Below are 24,772 nucleotides of genomic sequence, written 5' to 3'. Positions count from 1 at the left end.
AAAGACAATGCATAACAGGAACTCATTTATTTGATAATGCTACTGTATAGCAGATAGCAACAGCCTATCACTTGTTTAACAGCAAGAGTAAGAGTCTACAGCCAAGCTAGTGGCTTAAACACAAAGTACAGCTGAGGCTGATGGGAATGCCATTACTTTTGCAAGTATTGGGCCATAAACCAAAGAACAAGACAAATTAAAAATTAGACTGGATGAAAAATCAGAGGATCACCAAGTGATTACAATTTAGCCTGAGGCAGACATGAATGTCTGAACCAAATTTTATAGCAATCTGTGTCATAGTTGTCAAGAGGTTTCCCTCAAAAGCACTAACGTCAACCTTGCGGTGGCACTAGAGAAAGAGTCAGGGATCACCAAAGTCATAAGGGTTCATCCAAATTTCACGGCAATCCATCCAATAGCTGTTGAGATATTCCAGTCTGGACTAAAGTGGTGGTCCGACTGAACGGCCGACAGCAGTATAATGTGTATTCATGCACTCTAGGAATGAGCCAGAGAATCATTCATTAAAGGACTGCCTGTGGTGCTCTTTGTGTTACAACTACAACTAACACAAGGACAACATAGCGGATCCTCCTCTGGTCAATGTAAATGCCCACGCTGTCCTTGCTGTAACAGTAATTGATCAAAAGAGCACTTTTACTATGTGGTTGTATAGCGAACACAGAAATTACACCCCAGTGTCAAATGGTACAAGGCTGTACAACTTTACTCTTTAAAAAGAAGTAAAAGTGAGGAAAAGAACATAATAAAAGAAAAAGAGGATAAAAGGTACAAAGGGAACTGAGCTGAGGGGGGAAAGTAGTCGGTCTTCAAGGCTGTTGCAAGACAAGCCCTGTGCTTATTGGAGAATTGATTAATGGAGCTTTAGCGAGAATACAGAAAAAGCAGAGGGTCCCCTGTGACTGCAGTACACACTGGCGATAAGAGACACTTCTTATTCGCTCATACAACCATCAATGATTGTCAAGGAGAAGCTTAAATATGACTGGATATGACTCAGTACAGCGTGTTACAGGAGAGAAAATCAATACTGAATGTTCAACTCAGTGAGTTTCATTACTGCTTATCATGATCAATTTATGATTCTGGGAGCGCTCCCTCATCCTGCCTTATCTGTTCTTATGGATATCATGTTCCTACTTGTTATAAATGAGGGAAAATATTCTTAAAAACACACTTTCAAACAATTTTTCCAGCTTGCAGGTGGGTATGTGGGAGTACAGCGTCTTGCTCCGGGTACAAGGATACACTGCTGCTCTTGAACACACTAGCTTGAAAGCCTCATTAGAGATGTTCATCGCTGTGTGGGGTTCTGTATGCAAACGTCTCTCTCTGCCTCTGTATGTGTCATCTAAGGCTCTCTGACCGGCTTTATCCAGCAAACAGAAATAAAACCCAGTTTTTCTGCAGCTTGAAGTTGGTTAAACTCTTCTCATTAAACTGCAAAAGCCCTGAAAAAGCTCTTGCTGCTTTATTTGGTTTGTTAATGAAATGTGCCTCTTCTCCTCTGGTGCCTCAGCATCTAATCTAATTAAAACCCTGTGCAGGTTTTGAATACAGATCCATTTCACTGTCTAATGGTTTTTTTTTAATACCTTAAAGTCAGAGTCAAAACAGCAGCTAGAGCATCTTTAGCTTCAGTAATGTGACGTATTTCTGAGTGAAATGGAACAGAGAAGTCATGACGTCCAGGCTAGCTTCTGCTACTAGTTTCTGTAACTCAATGCAATCTCTCATTTAGCATTCTTTCATTGGCCTTTCTGAAAGAAATGAAATGTGTTCCTGAGGTTTACTTTACATATTCTGAGACAAATGGGCATCCATTACAGCAGCTGCTATTATCTTTTTTATTTTCTGCTATTTATCTTCTTTTTGGGCTGAAATTGAACCCGGGCTGCTGCGGTAAGAACCTCTTAAGCCTTAATATGGTATGCTCTCTACCCGGCGAGCCACCAGGTCGCCCCAAGACACAGGATTAACTTGGAAAATATATTCTTCATTTCACTGTGTCTTTAAATAGTTTGAAGGATCCTTTTAGCAATCAGTCTTTACGTTTAGCCCTCTGGGCCCCAATGTATGCTATTCAAAATGTATAACATATTAGCCACATACAGTATATTCAACACCTGCACACAGTTTTGCAAATGATTTAGCAACAATCTGCTGCCAGAATCCATCACACACTCTGGATGTTATGCAAATGTCATACTTCAAATGGTGTAAAGCTTTGTAGGGACTGAGCTTCTTTCAAAAGAAATCTCACTCTTAATACTCAGCATAAGGACGGTATAGATTGATGTCAACACGGAAACATCTGAAGCCCCCATCCCAACCAGTGGACACAGATATGAGCTGCTTGAGCAGGAAACAGATGGCTGGAAGTTATGAAGCAGATCATTATATTTTTCTGTGGCTTATCATGACCTCTGTGAACAGGGAGCGTAGAAAAAGAGCTGGCACAGGGATTGTCTGCACTCCAGCATGCTCTCGCAGTGGTGGATAACCAGCACACTCAGGGGGATCCTTGCATTGACAGATTTCTTTGGAGCAATTCCATATCTTGTTCGCAGCGTGTTATTCCCACGTGTGTGCATGTATGTTGAGCTGTCGGGGAGTAGGAGGAGATGAATGTATATTTGTTTATCCCACAAATCTCTCCAGGCTGCTCATACATGGCCCACATACAGTGCCTGTCACCTGGAAGTACTGTATGTGCAGGAGTTTTTCTTGTGTTTCTGACTTTCCTCAACTTCTCTGCACAAAGGTTAATCTGTGCAGTGTCGGTTTTTCTGTTTTAGTTTGAAATTTGCCCCCCCCCCATATCTGTCTCATCACAGGTAATTTCACTCGAGCAAAACGGCCTCCTCAAAGCTGCGACAACAGAAAAACAATTTATAATTTTACAGTTCACATCGCAGGGTTCAGATTGATTCATTAGAGATGGAATTTGTTCTGGATGAGCTCCATCAGTCGGGGTGGTTCATGAGTGTGTGTGTGTGTGTGCTCAGAGGTGGATGGCTGCATCTGAAGCCTTAATGGCGTACGTGCTGTGCTGCTGAGAGGTCCGCCGTGCAGTAGGACAGACACATACCTATGTACTTGTTCAAATGAAAGTTTTAAAGCCCCGTTCATGCTGATAGAGACTGGAAAAGGCAGCAGGAAAGCCTTCTAGATGCATCTGGCAAAAGCATTAACTCCACATGAAATACATTTGTTTCACATAGCTTTGGGGTAAATGCCTTCTCATTTTAAGATCAACCATTTAAGGCGCTGTTTTACAGCATACACCGGGATATTTACTTGAGGAAACCCATTGAATGTGTCAGTTCTTTTAGATGTAATATCACATATATTGCCTCTGTGTTTGCAGTTACATACAGTACCCTGTAAATGCCCGACCAAGGATCAATGCGCAGCAATTGTTTATTGTTCCACAGAGAGCAATATTGGAAATAGCTTCTGTCCATCAACTTTGATAATCCTGCACAGTTTCTGCTCTTTACCCTCTTGTGAAAAGTTGCATAATCAATGGAGCTGCACAGCAACTCGTAAGCGCAAAAAAAATCAATGATGCCAAATGACGAGGGAAGAATGCAGAAACGACTTTGCCTGTTTTCATTTTCTGCTTGGAACGACATTACTGAACTGACAAAGGCATTCTTTGTACCTACTCTAATATATTCTCCTCTCATTAATGATCTTGTCTTGTCTTGTCTCTCATCTCTTTTTCTGTCCTCTCCACACTTTCACAATCCAAAAATAGAGCTGTATTGCTGAAAGTGTTGTCTTTGTTCTCGCCTCTGTATGTGACGTGCTATGATTCCATGTTGGCTGAAACTTTGGGTCACTACAAAGTGACGATCAGCTGCCATTTTTGTGTTTTTCCCTCTAAAGCAGATTTATTTCCAGTTCAATTTCTTTACCACAAATTCATTTGCAGATAGAGAAGGTTAAAGCTGCCCTCGTGACTTGTGATCTATATTCTTTCCTTGGGTATGTTCCTATTGACTATGAATAGAAGGTTAAGCGATAGATCTATTCAAGAAGATAATGTGTACATTATTAATCATGTTCCTCAAATCTCAAAAAGGAAAGACCTCTTTGTCATGTAATGACCTAATCTTGAAATGTTCATCCATTGTTTTATAAGACCTACTAAGATGTTTACTAAAAGTGCAAGCAAGCTGAAAATAAAATAATGATTCTTAAAAAGCTGACATTTCTAAAATACTGCCACTTACCAGAGGCAGTTATCACAGAGAAAGTGAAGAATTGGCAATGTTGTTTACAAAAGTGACAACCAACCAGGCAGTTACACAATTTTAATATCAGATAGTAACACGTCTGAGCAGCAAAATAGGTCAACATTTTTACAACATGAGGCACCCAGAGGCAGTGTAATCAAAGTTAAAGCTGCTAAAAAAGGACCATATCTAACAGTGAAGAAGAAGACTGGGTTCAAGTCAAAGCTCACTGATAAACACAGTTAACATGACAGTAGATAAATAGCACTAAAGATCTCAGAAATTACCAGTGAATCGGAATCGATATCTCTGTGAGAGTCAACTAACAACAAAAAACTTAAGTCGCACAACCTGGAGTAAGCAGCATAAAACCTGGAGCCCTGAGCAATGGAAAAAAAAAAGTAATATAGTATAATAATTTGTATTTCCACTTTTTCCACACTCTTTATGGGTTTACATTCAAAAGAAGCCAATGGATGCCTTCAAGCTGTTGGATGAAGCAATCTCACAGGAGTCATTCATCCGATCACTCCATTGTATAAATATATGAGGCTATTATACAGGACAAGGTGCACTCAGACTATTATGAAAACACTCTTTCTCTCATGATGATGTTCCCATACTCCAACATGATAACGTGTCGCCATACACAGATAAAGAGTTGTTTCATGCCCGCCAGGGTGAAGTCAAGAGCCAATCACCACAAGTTGTCGATCAAAGAGTGCAAAGTATTTTCATTCATCACAGAATTGAAGACTATTCCACTTTACGCAGTCCAAGATTTGTATGTAAGTGTTGTTAATTTCTTCTTCATTCCCCAGATGTAGGCGATGATTCGATGATGGAAGGAAACTCCGCTGATACTGACTTTTCACATAATATTCTTTATTTGCATCAAAGATCAGGATCAACAGGCATGCGCATCTTAACCTGGACAGCACCCGTAGCCAAATCAGTACTGCTGCCTCGAACACTGTTGTCTTGATTAATAATTAATATTCAAGTTATGTTCATATTAAAAGCAGTTTCCAGTGTTTTGTCCCAACTCTAAGTATATGGCTTCTATTTTTATTGTTTAAAATTACCTTTAAGGCAACCATTAAAATATGATTATTAGATAAACTCATGTGGTGTGATTGTCCTTTTTCAACAATAAAACTTCCTTTTAAATGACAGAAATATTAAATGTTTTTTAGAGTACCAAAATGTGGATGTGAGATTCTTTGATAAACCTTCACAAGAGAAAAAAACAAGGTTAATCAATTGAGATCAAAAGTTCCTTCTTGACGTTGGAAACAGAACATGACAAAAAAAATCTCACGTGCTGAGGAAGATTGAATGATGTGATTGAAAGGTCTAGAAGTGTGACTAAATTGACCTTTTGGTGAGATTGTTTGTCAACTGTTTCCAAGGTCAAGAATGGACTTGAACGTTTATGCCAACATGAACATGGACAAGAAGTTCTTAAAACTCCATAACAACTTTTCCTCTTGTACTTCCCCTCGAGGTTTTTACAGATGTTAAAATCAGCTTATTCCACTATTGTGTATCTTTAGAAACTTAGGATCTCCACTAGAATTTAAAATTAAGTTCTGTCAGCACAAGTATGTAGTCTAACAACTGATCCACCTTAGGACCGCTGCTTGTTAAGCAAAGGAGGAGAGGAGCACACAGACTAAATGCACCCAGGTGAGTGACTAAAGAGGGACAGGTGAAACTAATCAGGGCGGGGCAGGTAATCATGCTGGTGGGGAACACATGAGGGCAGGAAGTGAAGTGTCTGAAACAATAGGAGATGTGAGGAAATGTGCAACATACAACGTGAAACATGACAAAAAGACAAGACTAACAAAGAAGACGAGATGTTACATTAAACTGCAAACTTAAAGTGCAAACTTTGTGTTATCATCATGTATTTTGATCAAATGCTCCAGAACTAAATGGACCTTGTGTTGAGATTGTTTTGTCAATAGTCTCGTGTTTTTCACAGTTTTCTTCTGTTACAATCACCTTTTGCACAGTGATCACCAGAGACACTGCATTTGCCCTTGAGATATATCTGGTCCATTACTACATCCACATGTGCTTTTACATTTTACTTTTACACAGCAGCATTCACTAATGTTTAAATAATTTAAGCACATTGCAAGCAATATATGCAGCCACATGGCCCCAACAGTGCCGAGCCGTTCACACTGGCACATCTAATCATCACTGTAAAGACTCTGTGCTGTGGAATTATGTAGGTATGTATTCAGAAAAAAAGAAACTGGCTGTGTTTGTTGCGCTGTCTTACACACTGTGTAATTGGGGATTTGTTTTCTTCATGCTTTCCCATGAGACACTTGTGCATGCCTGTTTTACTGGGTCGACCATCTGCAGCTACTGGAGGGTTTTATGTTGTTCAAGGACACTTTGGAGTGCACGCACACTAGCTGTCGCAGAAAATAGCAATGCAACCTTTCACTAAGTCTCTCATGACTTTGTGTTATGAGCTTATGTGAACGTGTGTGCTTGTGTCAGAGGTGCTTTGTTACAATCGATAAAGGTTTCTGTGATTGGTCATCCTCTCTTCCCAGATCTCAATTTCTGAATCCAATTTGTGAATCTCCGGGCCCAATAGCAATTTCTTACCGCCGTCCCTCTTGTCCGAATTTTACAGACACTCTTGTCTGTGAATGGATATAATGACTTCAGCATAACTGAATAAATCGAGTTGTCATTCTAAATCATTTCAATTACACTCAGAGGTCAGTGAATATAAACTAGGCACGGTCTCCATCTTATGTTTATAAAAATGCATCACAGTGCCGCACACCTAGTGCATACATCATGTAAAAAGGTTTTTTGAAAGGTACTTGCCATCAGCGGCTTTGTGTGGGTTGAAAAATGTGTGCTCATTTTCCTGTGATAAGCAAGCTACGTCTTCACATGCATTTTTCTCTGCATATGTTTGTGTGTACATATATTACAGTGATTCCCAACCATGGGCACTTGTACCCCAGGTACTTCTGCAGTCGCCAGGGGATACATGGAAAACTCAACTAGTTTAAAAAACTAGAAATACAATTTGATTAAAAAATATATGTCCACATATGTCAGCTGTAACACCTGAACACTATATGTTGCCATTAAGTGTGTGTAAAAAGTAGTTATCACGAGAGCTGAGCGGTCTAAACATAAAATGTAACGGAAAAATTGTTGAAATAGATAGTTTAAAGTAATGGATAAACGGTTGAAATAGCTTTAAAAAAAAATGGTTAAACAGTTGTAATAGTTAGCTAAAAGTAATAAATGGTTGAAAGATTCAGCTTCTGCCCCTTCAAGTGGTAGTAGTACAAATAAACTTGACCAAACCAGACGGTGACAATTGTATGGAAATATTATTTTACAACAGTATCCACCTTTATATCATCAATAGTATTTAACGTCCAGTTTAAAATACATTTAAATGTGATTTGTAAAAAAGACATTAACCTCTGTTATGGAAGGCACATTATTTCTCCAAGGTGTTGTGTTATTTGTGAAGAGTTTAAGTCAGTGCAACATCACAACAAGAAATATAATGGACACTTAATACATCTGCATGTCTTGTTTTTGCCTGTACGTTGATCCTCTTTGCATCAAGGCTAAATATGAGAAAATGACAACAGGGTATTCACTGTACATCAATAGCATGAATAAGTCCTTTAGATTCTCAGAACCCAACTCTGAGGAGAGGAATGAAAATTATCTGAGTATAGCGGCCAGTCTATATGTGGACAAATAATATGACTTACATAAAAGCTACTGATATATGGATGCCTGCACTTTCCTTCTCAGTCAGGTCCATGATTCTCTGATTTTTCTTTTAGGTATTAAACATTTGACCAAACTCTCGCTCTTTATCTTTTGCTTATACTTTCTCAAAGCCAGCCTTTGAGACTTAGAATAAATTTGTTCCCATTCAAGGGTGACATCGACAGAACCTGGAAAAACTTTACTCTAAACCGTTCAAAGCGGGAGTCAGCTCTTTAGTGGTGCTTCTGTGTAGACCCACATACCAAAATTCAGCAAGTTTTCATCAGGAATAAATTAGATATGTTGTTCAGACTGTGCATTCTGACGTGCTCCTCTTTGCTAATCTGATTTTAAAGCTATCTTTGGTTCAATAATGACTCAACAGCATAAGCTTGAGACAGTGTCAGTAGAAATGAGACATTACTGAAACATCAAATAAAAGCTTAAAAAAACGAATCAGCTCATGCTGGCATGTAGGAAAGGCTTTTTATCGTTCTCATTACTCACACGCTGTGTTTTGAATGCACACTGTGGTAAAGCAACAGCTGCATCAGATGACTGTAGTATAATCTTTCAGGTGTGTCACTAGCGTGGTTACATATAAAAAGAGGAGGGACTTTAAAGTTAGACTTTGTTTAAAATCATTTTTTGCTGGGAAATCTGTAAATATATCTTTGATATTTGTTTTGTAGTGTTCTTACTTGGTCAAACTAATTAGAATTATATTTATTATTTTGCCATGATAGCACTACTGGGCGTGAAGTTTTGGTTCCAACTGACACTCTTGTGATTAATATCTGTGTTTGAATATGGTTCATAATATCACAGACGTTGTTTGCCATTGCGTTGTACCATCTGTGATTTGAGCACTTCCTACATTACTCCGCCTCACCTGCACGTTATTTACTTACTGTGTCGTGATTTGAATCACAGAGTAACCCAGAACTGAGGTTAACTACCTGTTACTGTGAGTTTTGACAGTCTGGTCATCAACTGGACCCATGAAAGAAAGAAGCTAATGCTAGCTAAACCCCCTCTTTTGTATAATATGGGACAAACACAGTGTGTGGGAGCTGCCAATGACCCAGCAGGTGTTTGAATAACATGAACGAAAATCATTCTGTTGGTATCAGTGCTAATGTTAGCAAGTTAGGCTAACTAGCTTCCACTTCCAAATGGAAGATAGTTAGCCTAGCTTGCTAGCTTCCACTTTCCAAGTGCACAAGCACAGTCTATATAGTGTATATATACAATACTGAATGTTGTAAAGGGACAGATGTCTTCAATTGCTGACAGTACGTAACCTGCGTTATGTGGGCTTTCTGGAAAAGGGGAAGAAATGTCTTTAATCAAGGTTCGTAAGCTACACAGAGCCATGACGTGCTCCAGACAGTCCATAGGAACACCAGAGAGGTTGTCTCCTAACAATGCCGGCTCTCATGGGAAACGCCCATCCAGAGGCCTGACGTGTAGAGCTGTGTCTACTAACATGTCAAAAAACAATTTTATCCTTTTCTGGGAAATGGAACAATATGTACAGTGGCTGCAGTATCTTTATAGAGTATATATATTTTTCATAAAAAGTGAAGAGAATTCATATTTCAGTTCAGAGCCCATGTTATGGCTCCCACACGAGTGCTCCCATTCTGAAAATGAATACCAAACACCAGCCAGTCGAAGGAGGAGGAAGAGGAGGAGGAGGAAGTCTATAATTGTTGGAGCCCATAATAGGCTGGGCCTGCAGGAGCAGTTTCAGACAATCATAGTCTTTTCAATCGGTCTCAGATGGTGTGATTAGAGAGCCATCCACTGCAGGCAGCATCATCCAAAAATCTAATTTTTGGAGCCGTCACAGTGATTTCTCCATCTGTTTGCTAAACGCAGGTAGACAGGCGTCAGATTGGCCTCACGCCTGATCGTTGGTGGGTCTGCTTTTAGGGAGGGCATGTGTGTTTATAGTATATGCATGTATATCTATAGGACAAACATAGAAAGCATGGGCTGTCTTGCCAGCTTTGGGTAATGTAAGAAATCATCCATACACCATATGCTTTAATCAGGAAGCTAACGCCTCAATTGGAGTCACTCGAAATGAGAAATGCCATATGACACAAACACAATGCCCGTACACGCGCAACTAAGCACTTTAAGATATCACAAGATGCTTGGAGGAAGTGCCGAGGCAGATGCGTGGAGAGGTTTTTGTTTTAAGGATACCCTTCAGCATTCGTCTCAGTATCAGAAGCCAACTTAGTAAGTAGACAGGAGCTACATGGTGGGTCTGAAGCTGTCATGTTCTGGTATAATAAAAAGAAATCTTCACCACACATGTTCCATTATGCTAAAATGAGATTAAGAGGAAAGGGCGAAAAGGGAAAGAGAGGAGGCGACCTCAGAATACAGATGATCAACTCAAGAAGAAGTCAGAGCTACTTGGGACAATACACTGTGGGAAGTGTTTATAAGACTCAGCAGATATGCAGCTTAACAGTCAATAGTTAAATGATCTCAACAACACATCAAAAGCAAGCAACAGATTAAGTTCTCTGAATTATACTTTGTTTAACAATAATAATAATAACATAAAGAGACAATAAAGCTGTTGTATACTCAAAATGTCAGTTTTAGATTCACTGTAGTATACGATCTTATTAGTCTAGGACAATGGCCCCCAACCTTTTTGGGTAGTGACCACTTAAAATGAAGCAATACTTGAGACTGCTTGCCATAGGTTGAGCATCTACCAAATAGTGATATAATGTTTACCATCTTAGTTTGGCGTGATAGCATGCTAACATTTGCTAATTACCAGATTTATCTTTTGACCCCTTGGAGAAGTCTCGAACCCTACGTTGGGAACCACTGGTCTGGGACCGTAACAGAGAAACAAACGTCATAAATGAAACACCAACACCAGGCAACACCCCTGTTGAACCTTTCAACGGTTCCCAAGATCAGTCACATGATTACAACGATCAAAATGTCAATCAATTTTCTTGCCTATTTCTTGTGAAATTAGCTCCTGAGATCTAAAAGTCCTTAAAATGGAAAGAATGTGAGAAAGAGAAATCACTGGGATTGAATGCTGTCATTTCAAAGCACACAGGTCAATGCAGATGTGATTAAGAGGTTAAATATAACTGTTGCTCAATAGTGTTCCTAAGAGGCTTTGACAGAGCAATTTACTTCAATCATCAATATCATTCTCACCAGCTCCCTTTGACACATCAAATAGCAAAAATTATACTCTTTTTCTAGGCCGGGTTTAAAAAATTAAATAATAGCACCAGTAAAAAGAGGGAATGACTTGATTTGTAATAACCTCAGAGTCTGTCCTATTTTAAGTAGAGGAGGTAAAGAAAACTCTGCAAAAGGGCACTGAAGGCAGCACATTTCCTCCCAGGAGACTCAGTTGTTTCACTAAGTTCTTCAAAATAACATGTATAGTATTACTTTCCAAACAGAATTAGCTGCAATCATCTGCATTTCCTTAAGAATCAGTTTAAACACTGTGGTGAGCGTATAAAGTCCACTTCAGCAGGATATGTGACTCATATTCTTCAATCTGAATCTTTGACGACACATTAATTAACAATTTACCCTGCCGAACTGTCCAGACCAGTTCTAAGGTTGAAGGATTGCATCTTATTTGATATTAAATATTTAAGAAGTACACACTTTTTGGACAAGGATGAGTCAGTAGAAATCCTTTAACTCCACAGTACAGGAGAATAGCAGTAAACTTGTTTTTCTTTAATCTGACAATCTCTAAAACAATTGATTCACTTGAAAGTTAATTTTCCATTTTTTTGACTGGTGTACTGAAGTTAAGTATAACACTGCTCTCTGCTGGTAGAAAGGTTCAACTGCAGTAGGAACTTCAGTTCAACACTGCACCAGATTCTGCTAAAACTCTCCAGTTCCCCTGCAAATATTAAATTGTGACAAAAGGAAATGACGGGTGTCATTATAATCTTGTATAATCAACTGTCTTTTAAAATAAGGAATATAATAAAATAAATAAAATACTGCAGCAATTGACAGAATTCCTCCAGCACAGGAGGCAAAATTACCTTTAACTACTCACATAATCTTATTTTGGTGTTTCACTACAGCTGCAGCAGATGGCGATACACATGGAAAGCTGAATGACCCAGATGGGAAATAAAGAGGGAAAAAAAGGATGAAATGGGAACAACAAATAGATGTGTAAAACACTTTAAGCTCCAGCTAAAAGTAGGCAATGTTCTTACCTTTATTTCAATTCTTTTATCAAGGGGGCAAGACATGTAACCTCATATTACTGTTCAAATCAGACTATTGCATCCTATACTGTTACTCCTCAGAGATCTCAAATGTGTATAAAAGTAGTGTGCAGTTTTGATAGTCACATGCGAGATGCATGTCTGTGTGATGTGGTGAGTCGATGTTGTACATATTACATGACATTCCTTAAAGATATCAACTGTCTGCAGCCACATTTTGAAAACCAGGCCCAGGTCACATGAATATGCAATATGATTCATAGAATATCCATAATATTAACCGTCACTACCAGCAGGAATACCACCACAAATAATTAACTTTATTTAAACTTAAGTGCCATTGTCAATCATGAATGAAAAAGTCAATACACTTTCTATAAACATTTATTTCTTTATTGGCCAGAAGTAAATAGCTCAGACAAGGACTCCATATTGTTTCAGAACGTCTGTGTATTTTGCGATCTTGGCCTCAACGTTCTTTTCTGCCAGCTTGGTCAGCTTGTTCACTGTCTTTTTCTTGGTGTAGCGGAGCTTGGCCTTCTCCTTTCTCTTCTCCTCCAGGGTGGCTGTGATAGCCTGGTACTTCCAGCCGACCTCATGTGCCAGACGCCCGAGGAGGGCGAACTGAGGGGAAAAGAAAATCAAAGTCAGGATGGCTCATCACTGGCAAACCACCATGTGCCCAAGGTGTTTATACCACCAGCAAAAAATAAAGTCTAAATTTACTACAGTAGATATTTTAGTGATTTCACGCAACACATTTTTGGATGTATTCCTGAAATTACATTTTACCAGTTTGAGGTTTTATGTTTAAAAGCTTCAACTTGAGGCACAACTTGTCCATGACTCAACTCAGCAATCAGATCCGAAAGGTTTGTCTCATCAATAGATGATCAGCTTCGGGATAAAGAGCTCATCACCGTCAAGTAAGAACTGTTGTGGCAGGTAAATTGAAGCTGTTTATCCATGTTTGCTTATTTTACAGCCAGGTAAGCGCTACAATGAAAGTCAAAAAGTGTGACCCTCAAATCTCATTTAGTCAGCTCTTAAATACTTGAGGCTCACCTTGCGAGTGGGCTTCAGACGCACAATCTTAAGAGCAGCTGGAACGACCATGCGCTTCCTCTGTGGAAGGAAAGCCAAAATCAGATAAAGAAGAAAACAGCACATCTAACCACTGTTAGGACAGCATGTCTCAGACCATATTTCTTTTCAGTGTCATTATTCAAACAAGGTAGATAAGGTATAATTTCCATCACGGACAGCAGAGTTACAACCCTTTGTTGTTAACTGAGATTCATCACCTTGTCGTAGGGTGGGGGGATACCGTCGAACACCTTCAGCCTCTCCAGAGCAGCCTGGCCTCTCTTGGTTTTATGTGGCAGCATGCCTGGTTAACAGAAGAGAGTACTTGTAAGTTCAATACATTTTCACAACGCAACCATTGCAGCTGTATCTGTTGTTTATTTGTCCAAGCACAAATCTTTGTTCCTACTCAACTCAGCAATCAGATCCGAAAAGTTTGTCTCATCAATAGATGATCAGCTTCGGGATAAAGAGCTCATCACTGTCCAGCAAGGACCAACTTGTGCCGGGTCAAATGAACGCTAACATACTGAAGAAATTTCGAATGTCTCAATTGAGTTAAGTCTAATACGTTCCACATGCAGCCTACATTTAGAGCATATTGACTCCTCTTAAACTTAAAATTATGTTTGAGCACAATCTCTCAATTACATTTTATCCATTTCTATCATTGTTGATATTTGTCCTACATTCTCAATGTAAGAATCTAATTTATGAGTATTGATATAATTTCATGTTCTGGTGAGGACGTTTCCATGTCCGGTGTAGTGCCACATTTTCACCTCTGACGGTCCTCCAGAAGATCCTGCTGGGAGCTCTGAAGTGGTACGGTCCACGAGAGGGGTTGGTGTTCATCCTCTTACGCAGAAAAGCCAGGTACTTCACTGTTGAGGCACACGATAAACATTTGAGTTACAAATATTTCAATACAATAAGCAGTGGCAACTATTATTTCAGTATTTAATGCTATGTCTCAGATGGTAGTGCATGTAAGGTGGTCTCATGGTCATTAAAACTCGAATTAGTAGTAAAACATCACTGACAAGCATGTCAAAAAGGCACAATAAAAAAAAGCTTAATTGAACAGATATATATACCCTACTTACACTTGTTGCGGTAGAAGTTGCCGGAGATGTTAATGCCCTCACATCTCACCACCACTACTTTGTGTCCTAAAAGAAAAAAAATGTAGTTTAGGGTTTGGCCATCAAAAAATCTGGTCATGTTAATGATATTCTACGGCCCGTCTCAGATGGTAGTGCATGTGAGTTTTCTCATGGTCGTTAAACTCAAGCAAAGCAGATAATTTATCATCAGTGACAGACTGAGGCAAAACAGCTTCTCGCTTAATGTGTCGCTCAGTATTTGAACATAGTGTTCATTTGGACACTAGACATTATAGCAAAATCAAACTGAATATAGCTCAATTTTATTTAAAACTTACCCAACAGAACCTGTTTAGCCACAAGGGCAGCAAGCCGGCCGAGTAGATGGCCCCTGCCATCAAGCAGCAGAACCTGCAGGTTTCAAAAGATACTGTTATCTTTGACGTAAAATTAGAAAAACTTTACCTTTCCTATAAACTTGCAGGGCAACGTTAACCGGAACACAAGGGTGCTTCACATTTCAGTCAATACCCGACTGTTGCTGATCACATTTCATAAAGGACTATAATAACTGCAAAGAGGAAATTGCAAACATTTCACATTTAAGACAATCACTTCTAATGAGAAACGTTTCAGGCCTTTGGCAAACGCACTGCTGCCTCCATGAGCTTTCTAATAACTTAACTGGCCTATGGAGACTTGTCGATTAAGACATTAGCTTAGCATCAACGTCAATGCATGCCAACACGTAAACTAATTTACAGCTAGATAACGTCGATGTTTATGAAAGTATAATGTGTAACATACTACTTTGTACAAAGTACAGACATCTATTAAAAGATTATATTTGCGCGTCCGTTACCCATACTTGCACACAATCATGACGAGACTTAAAGCTAGCAGGCTAACAGCATTGACTTGTTAAGGAAGCTGCCATGATGAAGGCATGTCCACTCAGCTACGGCTAGCCGTCTCAAGTAAGCTTTAAAATCTAGTCTTAAGGTAAATGCAGAATAAAACAACTTTTACACAAAGTAGTCCCATACTTATTGCCCGCAGATTAACTGTACCAGACAATATTTAACTTCCACTAAAAAGCAATAAAAAGACATAATGACTCCGCAGCAGTTGCCCACCTTATTGAACCGGTCCGCCATGATGTGCGAAAAGAAAGACACACGGGGTTGCTCGTGGTAAAAGGCAGGGGCAGGCGGAAGTGACGACTTTCACATATTCTTTCTCGTGGGAAGTTTGTACAAATGTTCCACCGCCGCCTTTGTATGGAGGGAGAAGTTCATCGTCGATTAACGTTATACCGTATAACGTTGTGTATTTCTAACAAGTTGATGCTTTCTTGATTCCCAATTGAGAATTTATATTTTTATTGTTGTCGGATTTTAATCCTGGACCTTCAGTGGAAGCACAGTCTCCTGCTTGTCAATATTGGGCTAATATGATATTCATACATGTGAAACTCAATGCACCATCCTGTTGTATTCTGCTTTTAATCACTTGCTTTGTGATTTGAATTGAGAATGGACTTATGGTGAATTGGAAAAAAGCTATGTTACTGATTACCATCCTTAAATGTCATCCTGTGCTTATGTTGGCTCATGTATTTAGAGATAATGCACATTGGAATTGTAATTTTGTCTCATTTATTCATCTTGAAAATCCAGTGCAAGGACTTCTGTGCTTCAAGGATGGATTACCAACCAGGGAAAGTGAGCAGCTGCCCACAGGCCCACTGGCCTGATGGCCCCATATTCATTGTATGTCAGTTTGTCCATGGTTATTTGATTAAGTGGACATTCGTTTCGGGATATGTGCCACTGAAGCTGAATATAGACTGAAATGATTAGGGCCTTACAGAGCAATTTGACATGCACATTTTCACAAAATGCTTTGAAACCCATGGTTGTGTGTGAAAATTTAAATGGTGCATATTCCTAAATATTCCCAATGCCAGTGATTATATGTATATATATATATATATAGACTACGTACCTTCTCAGGCAATATTTTTACCATTTCATATTAAAGATATGGAGCTGCAACTCATGATTATTCATTTTATCAGTTAGGCCAATTATTCTTACATTTAATTGTCAAGAAAATTGTGACAAATGTTACAGCCCAAGGTGATGTCTTAAGATTGCTTATTTTGTCTGACCAACCGTCCAAAACCTAAAGATATCAAATGTGCATTGACATAAAACAGTAAAAAGCAGCAAATCCTCACATTTGAGAAGTTGAAATTATGTTTGGTAATTTTCCTTAATCAATTATTGGTGTTTCTGTTGATCAACTAATTGTTACAGCACTAAAAGATAGACCTACCAATGCCATTTACATTACAAATTTATTTATACATCACACAAGAAGATAAGTTGATGTGAAGCATTAAAGATATTTAAGTTTTTCCACTTTGGCCATTTCCCTGAAACATACAGCACACTGACCTACTACAAAACAGGGTTGAAAAGTTGTACAACTTGTGTCACAGCATGCCATGGAAACAATAATCATTTTATGAACTGTTTTAATAACTTTCAAGCATTTTCAGAACAATCACCCACACATTCACGATTGGCCCGCTGACACGGTGCATGCAGCAGTGATTAGTAAAGGTGTCTGGCCGGGTCGGTGAGAAAGCTGGAACTTTTTTTAGGAAGGTTTCACTCAGTCATCATGCTTCAGCTTCCTGATCTTTCCCTTATGGCGGTCAATCTCGCGCTGCAGACGTTCAATCTCCTTTTTGTGGTGGTCAATTTCCTCCTGGTGATGCTGCTTTAATGCAGCCAGCTGCTCCTGCTCTTTACGCCTTATGTGCAGATGGACAGATGTGGTGGGTGACAACAGAGGAGCGAAAGGATAAACGGTGGGAAAAGAGAGGGAGGGAACAGAAAATGGACAAAGAGACAAACAGAGAGAAATTAGAACAGTAAGATAAGATCATTATAATCATAAACAATATGGTGACTTTGAGGTTTGGGGTCCATGTTTAATGAAGAGCTGATATAGCTAAAACTCTCAGTCCACATTTGGTTGCTGTAAAAGAAAGAAATGCATACTTGAAGTACATCTCCTCCTCAGCAGCCTGCTTCTTCCCCATGGCTCCACCTGCTTCTCTGATGGACCCTCCAGCGCCACCACCTTTTCCTGCACCTTTACCCAGCTCACCCAGCTGAGATTTGGTAGGGGAGCGGTCAAAAGGGAAATGTTTAGTATATACATTCAGAGACAAGTAAGAGCTTAGTTGAGGGCCTTGCTCTGTGTACATTTCTTTAAGAGATAGAGGCTTCAAATTACACAATTTCAAAGTTAATTTCATTCCAGGGTTTTGCTTTCAAGACTTGTCTATGTGATATTAAGGTGGAGTCAGTTGGACCTGATGAACATTACCCTATTCTGAAGGTCAATTTTCAGTTCTATTTCACAAAGGGCTTCTTTGTTTGTAAGGTGATAATAGAGACATTTGGAACAGACCAGAAACTGTTTACAACAATGAAACCAGAACCTCAGAGGACAACAACACATTCACAGAACTGAATTATTTTCTGAGTAAAGTGGTTTGACAGGCAACTACTGGTATTTCATTTAGACAAAACCTTACATGATTAAAAGTAATCCCTGCAAATTTATCCTCAACATTGCTGTAAATCTGTCCCACTGCTACAAAATTCCTCTGACCTATAATCAAGTCACCAACAGTTGTTTAATTACCTACTTGTCATACAGCCTTTTAGTTAGCCGAAATTATTGAGCTAATTCATTTTAAATGATTCACACACAGAGGTATAACGGTTACAAAAAGCAGTGTTTTAATCAAGTGATGTGTTTTCGGGACGTATTTTACCTGGTCGGATGACATTCTCAGCTGTGAGGTGACAAAACTCCTGATGTTAGGCCTCAAAAACCTCGCCATGTTTGAATCTCACATGTGAAAACAACACTGACAAGTGACAGGGGAACTTGCCCTTGTCCTCAAAAACTACGCCACAGGACGGCGCCATTATTACCCAGACAGGGATGACACGTGCATCACATTGGTCTAATGAGAAACCGACATAAATACCAATTCATATATTCATATATTATTACATTGCGCTACCAGATTTGTTATATTCGTAACAAGCAATTAAATATAGTGTAAGGAAAAACGTATCGTGTCCTTTTTTCATAATGGTATGGTCTCAATAACAGACAGCGTGACACCGTCAGCACGTTTTTTTACGTAGCTGCTGACCACACAGACGTTTAACTTTTTGATGTATTAATACCAAGGAGATTTTACCATATAATACCATATACATAGATGCACATTTATTTTTGTCTTAGAGGAATTCGAACAACGTATTAAACCCATTGTTAACAAAAACATTATGTCACTTATAATTTGTTCCTTTATTTTATCTGTCAACAACACTCCAGACTACTTCTTTTTGTCTACATTTCTCAAATAAAGTTGTGAAAGAAACAAACATCCGAAAAGAAGAAAAGCATTGGAATGCTTTTAAATCTTAGCCATACTTAAACTTTTTAGATTTAATTTATAACTATATTAAAAAATGAAAACAACCATCAACCATAAGGAATGCTTTTAAGGATTTTATTCAATGCTGCAAAGAAAGTATACAGTCCCCTCATTGAACAAACCAAGCACTGGCTTATGTGGTGAAAGGAACCTTGCAGACCCTCTTCCCCAAGTCCCCTATAAATACTTTGCTTGCCAGGCAACTCTGGGCTCACTCGGGCCCAAAACCAAGAGAAGAAACTAAGAAACACTGTATCAACTTAAAATTTCAAACCACATTCAACATTTTTCACAATTCACATCATACGCCATTACTCTATTCATCAAAGTTACATATGTACAGGTAAGGTTGGAACCTTGTCGGGAAGCAAGTGCATTAGAAAAAGTAAAACAAGATCCCCCCAATGCATGTAAAAAATGAAAATCACAAGTCTAACCTAAATTCAAATGAAATTTTCTGCACTGCTCTGTTCATAATGCGTCCATTATCTGAACAAAAACAGATAATTAGATGGCCTCACATTTATTCACTGTGACAAAGTGTCTACATAGTTCCTCTTGCAAAACTGAGAATTTGAGTTGATGACTAGATTCACGTTTTTACTCTTGAGCTGGCCTGGAGAGATTTCTAACGAAGCAACGGTTGCACTTGAGGGACAAATCAAATTCTGGCCTGTGTATCTGCAAAGAGCATTGTCATGAGTACGTATGAAGTTGTCTATCTGTCTTTTCATTGTTCCTTTTTTTTTTTTATCTACAATAAATAAAACTCAGTGTACTGTAGGATTAACCACTTTATAAGCTTAAAAAATGGATGTCCTGTACGCAGAACAGAAACACAGTTCTGCAGGTCAAGTTTCAGGTTTTGAAATGACACATTTTCTGTGCTACTTTCCTTTTTTTAAGTTATAATCAAATTGTACAGAAATTAAATAATTTCAAAATATAAACCTTCAGGTCAATCTGCAAAATGTGACTTGTGCTCTGACAATAGCTTTTGCTAAACACACATTGCCCAGAAGTGTTGCTCTCAGCAAGTGCATATTAGGTGTCTCTAGAGGAAGAGCGGAGACTTCAATTCAGACTCCAGATTTGTTTTAGGCTGGCTTGTGCTGATATGTTTTGGTTTTGTTTAAAACAAAGTTTCAAAGGGAACAAAATAGAAAGTATGGCAAGTCGAGAAATAACTAAAACAAGATAAAACAAGATGGGGGGTGGGTAGGAAAAGACCAGGGTGCCTCACAGGGCCAGGAGTGGTCTGCGGAGGCCCTTTGGAGGAGGCAGCGATCGCTGCTCCCCCTTCCAGCCCCGTCAGTCCTGCTTGATGCTGCCCAGCGCTCTGAGGCGCTCCAGGAGGGGAGGGTGGGAATAGTGCCACATGGAGAACAACCAGTCAGCCACGGGGAAGCCCAGGTTGTCCTTGTTGAGCTTGATGAGGGCAGAGTAGAGCTCGGAGGCTTTGCCCATGCTGCGTGCAAAGGCATCTGCCTGGAACTCAAACCTGCGACTCAGGACTGTCAGACAGAAGGACAGGAGCTGTAAAGACAAAATATAAATATGTGTGAGGACATCTGCAAATTATGATGACGTGAAATAACATAAATAAGTCAACAGCTCAAAAACTGACTGAAACAATTCCATACTCACCTCATTGTACGGGGAAAAGATGAACTGGAAGATAATCATCAAGCCTATTAATGTGGGTTGGCTGTCATCGAAGCCAAAAGCTACAAAGAGCTCCTTACGTCCAATCAGAACAGCAAACAGGGAGAAGCACAAGAAGGAATTCATCTGCACAAAGGACAGAGTCAGCAAAGGTTACGTGCATATCAAGGAACATCTGAAAGTGTGCATTTGATCATGTGTAGTCAGGCCAACTGGTTGCTTTGTTTTGGTGCAGAAAGAAAAATTCTTAATGGAGAAAATTCTTCACCTGACTGATGACGATATTCTTGACCGTGTGGCCAAGCTTCCAGTGGCCAAGCTCATGACCCAGGACTGCAAGGATCTCAGAGTTGTTGCATCCTTGTTTTTTGTTCTGTGAATGTATTTGTAAAGAAGAACACCGTTGAATTACACAGAAAGACAAGACAAAAACAATCATATAATTTGGGTGTAAAAGCCAAAGTGTTTATTTCTTATGGCCACAAACTTTGAAACATTTTAAATGCCTGTAGGGAACCCTGCTTTGTATCAGTGCAATAAGAACTTTTCTGAATAAAGTTTATGGCTATGTGACCTTGGGCTTGGCTTTTGAGTCGCTGGATGTATCATCGCTATCTGGCTGCTCGGGCTGCGGCTCTCCAGACTTGTTCAGAGGTGAGTAGTCCTCCAGCAGAGTGTCAAAAAGCACAATGCGTTTGTTCTTGAAGAACCCATAGAAGTATGCGTTGCTGTGTGACGAGCGCTTGGAACCTGGAAATATGGAAAAACATTCAAGACAATTAAAGATTTTTGATGATTTAATAGGCATGTGGCTCCATGTGGATTTAGTAGTATTACTTTACCTTCAACTACATAAACCTTTGTGAGGGGGAAGCTTATACTCTTGGCCATAGTCTCAATATCTGTCTTCAGCTCTCCTTCTGGCAGAGGAGTGAACTTGTCAAACAGGGGAGCAATGTAGTCAGCATAGATCGTTACAAGTACCTGAGAACACAGGAGATGAGGAGACGCATTATGAATGAAATGTTAGCACCAAACAATCGGCCAAAGTGTAACTACAGAGTGACCTATGCATTACTTTTGATTACTCCCTCATCACCATGTTCCCTAATTACACAAAGATGCCTTTTCTACAAGTTGGCTCATTGTTTAACAGTTGGCAAAGTGGAAGTGAATGCAGCACCAACCAGAGAAACAGCCAGGGTGAAGAGCCAGGCATAGATGAAAAAGTAGTCTCCACCAATCTTGATGATGTACAGCAGCAGTGAGGTGACGGGCAGCAGGATACACTGGGTCACAACAAACTTCTTTACGGCATCCTTAAGAAAGAAGCCGACCGTCTGAGAGGAAGACAAGACATTAATATAAAAAACAAATAAAAAAGACAATGGTGGAAAATAGAAAAAGAGGGGGATCTGTGTGTTTGTGTGGTTAAACTGGTGATCTTCAAAGTATCAAATAATCACACTAAACGTCTGATGTGCAAAGTGCTGTTCGGTCAGTGTACCTGCTGATTAAAGCCGTGCTTCTCCTCAATGACAAATGTGTTGTACAAACTCCAGGGAAGTCCAGTTAAGGCACTGAACAGCGTGGCGAGCGTCAGAAACACGAGAGACTGGGTGATCTCGTACTCTGAACCAAATCCAAAGCGAGCGGTCACTGAACCAGCGACTCCCCACAGAAGTGGGATTCCACCGAGCAGCAGGATCAACTAAAAAGGTTTTGAGCATAATGTAAGCTTTTTACATTTTACATATCAAACTAAACATGTGGCATAAACATAAATAATGAAAATGACTATGTTAACCTGAATATTCATGGTAACAAACAATCTTAGAAGTCTGTCCCATTCTATGCCCCTTTGACATATCAATACATCCTCAGTAACTAGACTGATTGAAAGCTTTTTGTCAAGCCTGTTAATTTACTGGTCGTCTTACCGTCCCTTCAGTCTCAGAATAGAGTCCAGACCAAAAGCTGAAGTTGCTTTTATCCAGCTGATACAGACGCGACTTCTCAAATGTTTCAGAATCCATGATCTTCCCTAGTTCCTGTGGCACATGTGTTGTTGATCTGTATATCCTCCTCTGTGGAGGGAAAAGTGTTGTATGAAAAATGTTTTAGCTCAGTTCATCTATACTGTTAGCCCCTTGCTACAAATTTCAGACGTATTAGTTTGTTGAATTCAAACATTGTCAAATATTGGACAACATGAGAAAAAATATATAGTAAATTAACCTTACAAAACACATATATCAAATGTTACTGAATTAAAAAATCTTAGTTTGTTTTGTCCAGATTTACATAAGTGTTTCAGTGTAACTCAGTGTTTTACGTTTTCTAACATGAACTTCATTGGTGGAACACATTTAGCTAACGAAACAGACCGAAACTTTGAGTCTGGTACTGACGAATGATTAACTTACCTGTCTGTATGACAGGTACGCCTCCCATAGATACACTGTCCACGAAAATCCCAAAACAGCATAAAATATCTGCTTTTCCACCGGGAGGTCAAATATAGATTCAACCATCTTTGCTCTGTTATTTGGTCTATGTTGTTGGAGCAGGAATGACTACGTTAACTCGCCGGCTAACGATTATGTTAACGTTACCTAGCCTGACTGGTAGTTTTAGGCTAGCAGCTAACTTAGCTTCAGCTCTACACACAAACAAACAGACAACACTTTAAAGTTGAATAAAGGAAAACTGTCCCCGCGTCAAATCAACAGATACAGACTAAAAATGTTAACTCGGAAATCTGTGCATCCAGTTTCCATTCCTAAGTCTAGGCTTTAACAGCTAATATCATTCCATTCATGCGAGATGCGAGTCTGGCGGTGAGGTGTGGCAACAAATTCTACCCCTCTGGAAACGACGACTATAACTTTGGTTCCGCGGCTGATAAATTTTAGTTGTGAGGAACTCATTGAAGTCAAACAAAAAAACAAATGTGTAAGTTAACCACGCCGTAAAACAAACTCCTATGAGCAGATACAACACACAATGTTTTTATTTCAGACTTGGCCGATTTTTACTTCGGTTTGTCTTGAGTCAAACGTTTGGAGATTTTACTCATCGCTAAATGGTCGCGATTTAAATGGAGTCTGGTAAAAAAAAAAAAAAATTAAATAAGAGCAGTGTTAACGATTATGTCTACTCGCAATGCACTTATAAGTGGCAGTCACAAAAATCACAAGTTGTTTAGAGAGGCAGTGATTGCTTTTAACACTATCATGCAAAGGACAGAAACTGTTATTCCAACAATCTACGCCTGTGAGGGGCGCTGGGGTCCTCACACCTCATGAGGAACTGCGCCACGCCCAATTTATGCGGAATACCTGTCAAACACGTACAAGGTAACCTTATGTGCAAAAGGTTATCCAGTGAATTCTATTAATGTTAAGTCATTCTAATATATATATATATATATATATATATATAAATGTGTAATAGATTTCAGTGTCTGTCAATTGCCATTTAATTACTATAAACACGGCAGACGATGTGAAATTAGTGATAAAGTAGCTACAGTCATGACCAGATTAAGATGTTTGGCGGCCCCCAGGGCAAAAATTAGCTGCAGTTCTTACCACTCTCTGAGCAGTGTGTACAGTATTCCTATGCTGCAGTGTTGCATGGCTCCAGGTTTCATGTGTGACACATTAATTCAACACATTTGTTAAAGAATGTGAATCATTTACTCGTAATATCTGATGAAATAATGAAGGTAACAAAACCTACATTTTCAAACAGTTATGTCAGTTGGTATTGCTCTTGTAGTCATGCATATTCCTAAACAAAATTACAATTAATCAAATTTGTAACACAGTTTAAGGGGTCTAGGCCCAGAGGCAGCTGCCAGCTTTGCCCGGTTGGTAATCATATTAACAAACCCCTAGACTGAAAAGCCTACGTTTTGGATAAAAGACTGCAATCTAAACTAATAATAGTAACGATCAGCACTTGAAAAACATGTTCAAAAGTCATAAGGAAATAAAGACCCCCCCCCCTTTTTTTTTTTATTCTGCCAATTCCAATTTTTGATAGTAGTACCTCATTGTG

The 24,772-nt window shown here is 39.2% G+C and overlaps 3 protein-coding genes and 4 non-coding genes across 7 annotated transcripts; all 7 read right to left on the bottom strand.

The window, feature by feature from the left end:
- Nucleotides 1-12,681: 12,681 nt before the first annotated feature.
- On the bottom strand, nt 12,682-15,684 carry rpl13a (ribosomal protein L13a). Its single transcript, XM_070919869.1, has 7 exons — nt 15,642-15,684; nt 14,844-14,916; nt 14,506-14,571; nt 14,182-14,283; nt 13,618-13,703; nt 13,379-13,438; nt 12,682-12,937 (listed from the first exon to the last, which is right to left on the bottom strand). Exons 1-7 carry the CDS (start codon nt 15,660-15,662, stop codon nt 12,728-12,730), a joined length of 618 nt encoding a protein of 205 aa, XP_070775970.1. The 5' UTR covers nt 15,663-15,684; the 3' UTR covers nt 12,682-12,727.
- Nucleotides 13,163-13,238, bottom strand: LOC139298455 (small nucleolar RNA SNORD50). The gene has a single exon (XR_011598721.1). It is a non-coding gene; the product is annotated as a small nucleolar RNA SNORD50 (small nucleolar RNA).
- Nucleotides 13,811-13,886, bottom strand: LOC139298454 (small nucleolar RNA SNORD50). The gene has a single exon (XR_011598720.1). It is a non-coding gene; the product is annotated as a small nucleolar RNA SNORD50 (small nucleolar RNA).
- On the bottom strand, nt 14,367-14,445 carry LOC139298452 (small nucleolar RNA Z195/SNORD33/SNORD32 family). Its single transcript, XR_011598718.1, has one exon. It is a non-coding gene; the product is annotated as a small nucleolar RNA Z195/SNORD33/SNORD32 family (small nucleolar RNA).
- Nucleotides 14,642-14,723, bottom strand: LOC139298450 (small nucleolar RNA Z195/SNORD33/SNORD32 family). Its single transcript, XR_011598716.1, has one exon. It is a non-coding gene; the product is annotated as a small nucleolar RNA Z195/SNORD33/SNORD32 family (small nucleolar RNA).
- Nucleotides 15,685-17,030: 1,346 nt separating the features above from the next.
- Nucleotides 17,031-18,454, bottom strand: atp5if1b (ATP synthase inhibitory factor subunit 1b). The gene is made up of 3 exons (XM_070920392.1): nt 18,365-18,454; nt 17,580-17,692; nt 17,031-17,329 (listed from the first exon to the last, which is right to left on the bottom strand). Exons 1-3 carry the CDS (start codon nt 18,431-18,433, stop codon nt 17,188-17,190), a joined length of 324 nt encoding a protein of 107 aa, XP_070776493.1. The 5' UTR covers nt 18,434-18,454; the 3' UTR covers nt 17,031-17,187.
- A 1,800-nt stretch (nt 18,455-20,254) lies between these two features.
- zmpste24 (zinc metallopeptidase, STE24 homolog) lies at nt 20,255-23,372 on the bottom strand. Its single transcript, XM_070920809.1, has 9 exons — nt 23,134-23,372; nt 22,648-22,794; nt 22,215-22,418; nt 21,895-22,047; nt 21,550-21,691; nt 21,282-21,457; nt 20,976-21,080; nt 20,690-20,833; nt 20,255-20,578 (listed from the first exon to the last, which is right to left on the bottom strand). The coding sequence occupies exons 1-9, from the start codon at nt 23,239-23,241 to the stop codon at nt 20,354-20,356; spliced, it is 1,404 nt and encodes a 467-aa protein (XP_070776910.1). The 5' UTR covers nt 23,242-23,372; the 3' UTR covers nt 20,255-20,353.
- Nucleotides 23,373-24,772: the final 1,400 nt, after the last annotated feature.

Source organism: Enoplosus armatus, chromosome 15 (genome assembly GCF_043641665.1).
Source record: "Enoplosus armatus isolate fEnoArm2 chromosome 15, fEnoArm2.hap1, whole genome shotgun sequence".
In the NCBI taxonomy this organism is placed as follows: domain Eukaryota; kingdom Metazoa; phylum Chordata; class Actinopteri; order Centrarchiformes; family Enoplosidae; genus Enoplosus; species Enoplosus armatus.
Note: the sequence above shows the minus strand (reverse complement) of the source record. Positions and strands in the feature narration are given on the sequence as shown.

Bases quoted from the DNA above. Each gene is read 5' to 3' on its own strand.
- rpl13a (XM_070919869.1), bottom strand. From the start codon at position 15,662: ATGGCGGACCGGTTCAATAAG. The intron at 14,572-14,843 runs GTAAGTTTTAAA...TTTTTCTTTTAG, and splicing joins GGCTAAACAGGTTCTGTTGG to GACACAAAGTAGTGGTGGTG. The intron at 14,284-14,505 runs GTAAGTAGGGTA...GTGCCTCAACAG, and splicing joins CAACTTCTACCGCAACAAGT to TGAAGTACCTGGCTTTTCTG.
- atp5if1b (XM_070920392.1), bottom strand. From the start codon at position 18,433: ATGGCGAGGTTTTTGAGGCCTAACATCAGGAGTTTTGTCACCTCACAG. The intron at 17,693-18,364 runs GTAAAATACGTC...ACCAAATCTCAG, and splicing joins TGAGAATGTCATCCGACCAG to CTGGGTGAGCTGGGTAAAGG. The intron at 17,330-17,579 runs GTATGCATTTCT...TCTGCACATAAG, and splicing joins GAGGAGGAGATGTACTTCAA to GCGTAAAGAGCAGGAGCAGC.
- zmpste24 (XM_070920809.1), bottom strand. From the start codon at position 23,241: ATGGTTGAATCTATATTTGACCTCCCGGTGGAAAAGCAGATATTTTAT. The intron at 21,081-21,281 runs GTCACATAGCCA...ATACATTCACAG, and splicing joins ACTCAAAAGCCAAGCCCAAG to AACAAAAAACAAGGATGCAA. The intron at 20,579-20,689 runs GTGAGTATGGAA...TTGTCTTTACAG, and splicing joins TCTTTTCCCCGTACAATGAG to CTCCTGTCCTTCTGTCTGAC.